Here is a 6,190-nt window from a genome sequence, read left to right on the forward strand (position 1 = left end):
GGGGCCAGGGGGACCGGCGGCCGGGCGGGGGCGGCGCCGCGCTGACGTTTTTTGGTTGATGGCTCCGGCCTGCTCCCGCCGCGCGCTGAAAGTCAGCGAGGAAAACAGCGCGTGCACGCGGGGAGCGGCCCAGCGCCTGTTAGGGTTAGAGTGGAAGCGCCGCCCCCTGCCCCGCCGCCGCACTGCCCCCTATTGCCCCCAACCGCCGTTTATAAAGGCTCGTCTGCCCCGTCCCTCCCGCCGCGCCATTGGCCGCCGGCGCGCCTTCTCGGCTCCTATTGGCGGGAGGGCGGGAACGGCGCTTTGGCGGGAGGATTGGAAGCGCCTGGCCCCGCCCCCCCAGTGGAACCTCGGGGGTTGGCTGGAGCCCCTCTCCCCCCCACCCCATCCGTGAGCCCGGGCCAGGGAGTGGGAGCGCTGGATCGAGCTCCGCAACCACTTCCGGGAGTACCACAGCCGCTTCTGTCAGCGAGACTGACCATGGGGGACCGCCTCCCCCATCGCTGCCTGGTCGCTGGGGGGAGGATATGCCCCCCTGACTAAGGTGGCACCAGTAGCCCGTGCTCCTGCCTGGCAAGATATTTTGGCAAATAGCAATTTCCATTAGAAATCCGCGTGGGACAGGGATGATATTTCCTCAGCCCATGCTGCTTGCTTTATCTCAGCTGCTTGCTGCTGACCTGGGGAAAAGGCATCTGCATAAAAGCCGGGCCCATTTAGGACCTGTTGATGAAGGAGTGTCCCTGAACAAGCACACCTTGAGTTTTATTGTTTTATTAAGTCATTCACAAAGCAATACTTGATGGCATAAGCCGCTGTTGCTTTGGGCTCATGACTGCGGAGCGCCTTTCTGTTCTTATCACACGTTTGGCCAGATCTCCTTAAAAGCGCCTGGGTTTTAGAAGCACTTTCTGTGCACTATGTTAGGCCCCACTTCCATGTACTCTGCCATGGTGACCCACATCTTCTCGAAGGCCGAGAGGGAAGAGAGGATGGAGCCACCCATCCAAACAGAGAGCTTCCTGTCGGGGGGAGCCATGATCTTCACCTCCGTGTCCGCGGGGACCATGCGAACCAACTCTTTGTGCAAGCGTTCAGGCAGGCCAGGGAAGAGGCTGGAACCACCAGACAAGATGATGTTGGAGAAAAAGGAGGTCCTCAGGTCAATGTCACACTTCATGATGGAGTTGAAGCAGAGCTTGTCAATCCCTGGTGCCTCCATACCGATGTTTGATGGGCGGAAGAGGGTCTCAGGACAACGGAACATTTGATTATGGACTTTAACAACCTGCCCGTCGGGGAGCTTGTATGTTTTCTCCACCTCAGCAGGCTTTTTAGTCATCTCCTCCAGTGGGGTCAGGGATACGTAACACAGGGTCTCCTTCATGTCCCGTACAATTTCTCTCTCAGCTGTGCTGACCATGGAGATACCGCTCTCCTTCAGAATCCGCATCAGGTAGTCTGTGAGGTCACGGCCAGCCACGTCTAGTCGCAGAACTGCGTGGGACAAGCAGTAGCCCTCAAAGATTGGTACGATGTGGGTGACACCGTCACCAGAGTCCATCACACAGCCTGTGGTGAAGCCTGAAGCATAAAGAGCCAGCACAGCCTGGACAGCCACATACATGGCTGGTACCTGGAAGCGCTCAAAGAGCACTTTAGTCATATGTTCTCGATTAGTGAGTGGGTTTAGTGGTGCCTCAGTCAACAGTACTGGCCTCTCACTCGCCGCTATCTTCAGGTCATTATCATAGACATTCTTCCATACAGCTTCCATATCTGCCCAGGATGTAACAATCCCATGCTCCACTGGGTACCTACAGGTGGTCAAATGGATAAAATAAAATGGCAGTATTCCCCTACTCTGGTCACCGTGTCCACAGTGCCCACACAACCCCCATTCATCAGGTCAACCTTGCTAAGTGCTTCCCAGATACAGCGTGTTATAAAATGCATATTGCAGACAGAATGTGAGAGGTAAAGGGCAATGATTAAAGCCTGCTGGAAGTACTGGATTTTAGCCTTATGAAAGCCTTGCAAAAATTCAACAGCATCAGCTCCAGTAACACTGGGACCCATGTGGTATACTGGAAGCCAGCACTCTCCTAAGCACCGTGTTGATCCCTTCAGTTCTAGAGGGCTAGATGGCAAGGTGATTAAAACATTGCTGGTGCCTTATGTATAGTAAGTAATACTTCAAATTTTGCTGAGCTCACTGCTCTGGTCTGAAAAAAAACAAGATACTGGGAAGTAAGGGTGTGAACAGACGGTGTGTCAGGTACTCTGTAAATGTATCCCACGTGCACACTCTTCCTCTTCAGGAAACATGAGGTATCTTATTTCAGTTCTGCTGAGGGGCAAGTTACCTTGCATTTACCATGGGGGCCAGAACATGCCTGGAGGCTGTTACAATTTATAGCCACCGAGATATAAATTCACATCTTAGCTTATGTCACACCCATGTATTCAAGTAGCCATGCCCTAAACAGAAACAAAGAACTAGATCTGCCATTGCCCTGAATCTTTTGCAGTCACTTGTACCTGGGCAAATTAAGTGAAAAACACTACCTATGAATTTTCTGCCTATTTTACACTCTGCTTCAACTGGTGTAAGTGACGGCATAAGTGTGGTGCAAAGGAGGTTCTGGGTTTAAAAACAAAGTTTACCGAGTGTCTAGATTAGCATTTCCACTCCCACTCATTAGCTTGAAGTAATGATCAATACATTCATTTGATGTAAGATAGCACCACAAACTCATCTGGGCAAGGCTAGAGCAGTCCTTGCATTTGTCTTTCCTTTTCTTTTCTGTCTTGTTCTTTCTTTGTTATCTCCAGTTTGCCATTCTCCTTTTCTATTTTAATTTCTTCCAAATCTCTGTGACGTTCTGCCTCCTCACCTGATGCTTTTTCCTTTGGTGCTTCTTCTTCTGTGATTCTTCCTTTTGTGCTCCTTTTTCTCCATCATATCTTAGGAGCATTGCTTTGCCTAATCCCAGAGTTTTTCCTGTCCCCCTTTTATTCCCCTTACTGCTGTTCTAGTCCCTACATATGCATAACCTTCCCATTTCACTATAGCCACAGTAGAGAACAGAATCTTTTCAATTTACAATAGTGGTAGAGAGTAGTAAACTATAATGGGGACAGAGTGTGCTTTCTATAAAACAATTCAGCGTGTTACACACTGAGCTTCCATTGTAAAATGGGTACACTCACCACAAGCTGCAGCTAACCAATTCCAGAATGTCAGCAGATGGTCTATACATCATTAGGCAGAACCCTGTGATTTGGGGGAAAACTGGAATCTCGGAAGTGGGACACATGAAGCCCTTTTCTTCTTTTTAAGCAGAGCACAATTTCCAGTTGTACAATTGCCTGAAGATCACAAAAAGCAGTTGTAGCAACCAGTGCCTTCTAGCACAATTGCTTTATCTTGACTCAAGCTACTCTCCCAGTAGAGATTAACATGCAGATGCCCAGAATGATTTCCCTGCTGGGCAAAAGGAAGAATAAAGGACCCAAGGGAAGGGCAGAAAATACACCCCAATGTGGGAAGAAAGGGGACTGAAGGAAGAAAGACTTGGGGATTCTGGTAAGGGGAGAGGATAGAGTAATTTGCATATAGTCAAGTTAAAAGGGATGGACCCCTTGGTTCCCAAGGGGGCTGGAAGAGAACAGAAATGAACACAGAGGTAGTGGCATGGGAAGAGGATGTAATGGCACTATAAAGGGTGTGGGAGTGCTGGCTGAACCACAGGTGGTGAGGGAAAATGGGGAACCTGGTATGAGGAAGGATAAATGAGGGGCATACAGACCTCTTTGAGGAGGAATATTTGGGAGAGTTGGAGGGATGAATGCAAGGAGCTACTTGGAAGGCAAAGAGCTTGGCCTGCAGGCATGTGCCACATGCATCCTCTTGCAATCCCTTAGTTCCTAGCTGAGAACTCCAGGCAGCAGTTTGTGCAAGTTGACATTTGCCAAGGTTGTGAAGGCCTCACACTCAACCTGATGGCACTCTGCTGTCTGTCTGTCTGTACCTAATATACTAACTTTTTAATGCCAGATCCATTCATTTCCAGACTTTCAGGAAATATTCTGGGCACCAGTAAGCAGAACCCAACTGATTTTGCCGGAAACTGGCAGAAGAAATGGAGGATTGAAACCACTTGTCCTCTGTTTTTCAAAGCTGCAGCTTCAAGTACTTCTGCTACTGTCTGTAGAAAAACCTGGTACTATGCCTATGAATGACTTTCATTACCCTTGCTCATCCTCTCTGTATAAGGGAAGTGTAGGCATCTCACTTCAGAAAAAGAAAACTCCTGTGCATAAAATCGTAGGAGCTGCAGTATTTCCACACAAGACTGAAGTGAGGAACACTGTGTGTGACACTGCAGAAGCAGAATGTTCCTACTAGAGTGTGCAGATGCAATGCGGGACGGGGCAATGGTGACATTTTTGCTCTCTCTCAGCCCTATAACATGCCTGATGCATGAAGAGTTCACCTGTCACAATGAAGTGAAATTGCAACAGTTTGCAACACCAGTGAGCCACTGCAAAACTTTTAGTGGCTGAACAAGGAGGGCGTTACAGGCTATAAGGATAAACCTCCAATCTTCCAGCAATCCCCACAGCTCAGCTGCAAAAGTCCTTAAAGGATCTGCTGCAGCAACTATCAGACTGATGGTTTGGGAGCATCAGCCTGTGCTCATTCCCTTTCCTGTACTACTTTTTCTCTCTTCAGTCTCTACACTTCGGGGGGGGGGTGTTGGTTTCTTTTCTTCTGTCTAGTTTTGCTCCACTTCTCACTTGTTGGTCTGTGTCTCATTTTGCATAGGGCAGCAGCTGCCTTCCTCCTCCTCCCTCCAGATTCCTAGTCCTGTCCCTTCTGCAGGTCCTGCCAGGATCAAACATTTCAGTAACTCACACATATGAAACTCAGCTAGGATAAATCAATTCTTCCTGTTCCAAACTCTCTCCAAAAGGAAAGCCAAGGCAGAGGACTGCTGGCTTCCCCCTTATTTAGATCCCAGCCCCCCTGTTCCAGCCTGCCCTACATTTATTTAGTGAGACTTCACTCCCCTCCCTCCCACAGTGGTAATGGCACCTGACAAAGAAAAGCTTAGGGAAAAGCCTGTCCACTGTTTTGGGAGCCATCTCTTCTGTGGGCAGAGACAGCCCCCATTCCTCCTTCGTGTCTAGTGGACATATCCCACTTGGTTTGTTTCCCTGCTTAACACCTTTTAGCCATCTCCTTCTTTCCACCCTGCCTTGTCCCCCTCTAGTACCAACGGGGAAAGACCCTGCCTTAGTTTGCTCTCCTCTTGTACCTGTGCTTTGTACATGCCTTTATTGATACCTGATGGAGAGGATCCCTCTCTTGGCCTGTGCCTCTTCTCCAATGTAAAGGGTCTTCTGGCCAGCCCCCAGCATCACAGCCTTGACCTTGGGCCGTCCTGTCACATTGGTGTAGATGAAACGAGGCTCCTTGTCCCCAGATATGCCTGCTTTGATCAGCCCGGACCCATTGTCTATAACTACAGCTGTTGGTAGATCCCCCATCACAGGCGGTGGTTTTCCACCTGCCTCTTCCCATTCAGGTCACTGGAGAGAGTGATAAGATTGGCAACATGTTATCTTTCCCTCCTATTGTGACAGAAGTCTATGTAGAGATAATGACTTGGTTGCTATGACACTCCCTCCCCCCTCCTCCCTCCTCTCAACAAGCTAAGTAGGGTCTGCTTTGGTCAGCACTTCACTGGTGGCTTTTTAAGATTATATCAGAAGGTGCAGAACTACCACTGAGATCCACAAGGTCTAAGATCCAACAGACAGTATTCTCCATCGTATCTGAATTCCCTCCGCTTAAAACAAATAGCAATTGGAAAGTTTCTGGTAGAATTAAAGGAGTCTCTTCGCATCTTTTTAAGGGTTATTTCTTAGCAACCTGGAGATGATAGCTTTTCGAACATGGATAAAGTACTCCCTATAGATATATTTAATAAACCAATTTGTGAGTTGTTTGTTAAATTTGGTTTAACATTGGTTTGTTAAATTTGAAGAGAACTGTATTCTTGGAAATAAAAGACAGATGCATTTTATTGCTAATCTAAATATGCCCTAAATATAACAAGTCTTTTTTACTGTTTATTTTATTAATTTCACCTTGTTCAAGATTGATGTTCTACTTTCTTTT

General features: G+C 48.1%; 1 protein-coding gene across 1 annotated transcript; it reads right to left on the minus strand.

Annotated features, from left to right (window-relative positions):
• Positions 1 to 769: 769 nt before the first annotated feature.
• Positions 770 to 5,610, minus strand: ACTRT3 (actin related protein T3). Its single transcript, XM_019532702.1, has 2 exons — positions 5,354 to 5,610; positions 770 to 1,817 (listed from the first exon to the last, which is right to left on the minus strand). The coding sequence occupies exons 1-2, from the start codon at positions 5,554 to 5,556 to the stop codon at positions 899 to 901; spliced, it is 1,122 nt and encodes a 373-aa protein (XP_019388247.1). The 5' UTR covers positions 5,557 to 5,610; the 3' UTR covers positions 770 to 898.
• Positions 5,611 to 6,190: the final 580 nt, after the last annotated feature.

This window comes from Crocodylus porosus, unplaced genomic scaffold, assembly GCF_001723895.1.
Source record: "Crocodylus porosus isolate Cpor-Errol unplaced genomic scaffold, CroPor_comp1, whole genome shotgun sequence".
Taxonomy (NCBI): Eukaryota; Metazoa; Chordata; order Crocodylia; family Crocodylidae; genus Crocodylus; species Crocodylus porosus.

Coding starts and splice junctions, on each gene's coding strand:
- ACTRT3 (XM_019532702.1), bottom strand. CDS start 5,556: ATGGGGGATCTACCAACAGCTGTAGTTATAGACAATGGGTCCGGGCTG. Junction 1,818..5,353: donor AGAGGGATCCTCTCCATCAG/GTATCAATAAAG, acceptor GACCACCTGTAG/GTACCCAGTGGAGCATGGGA.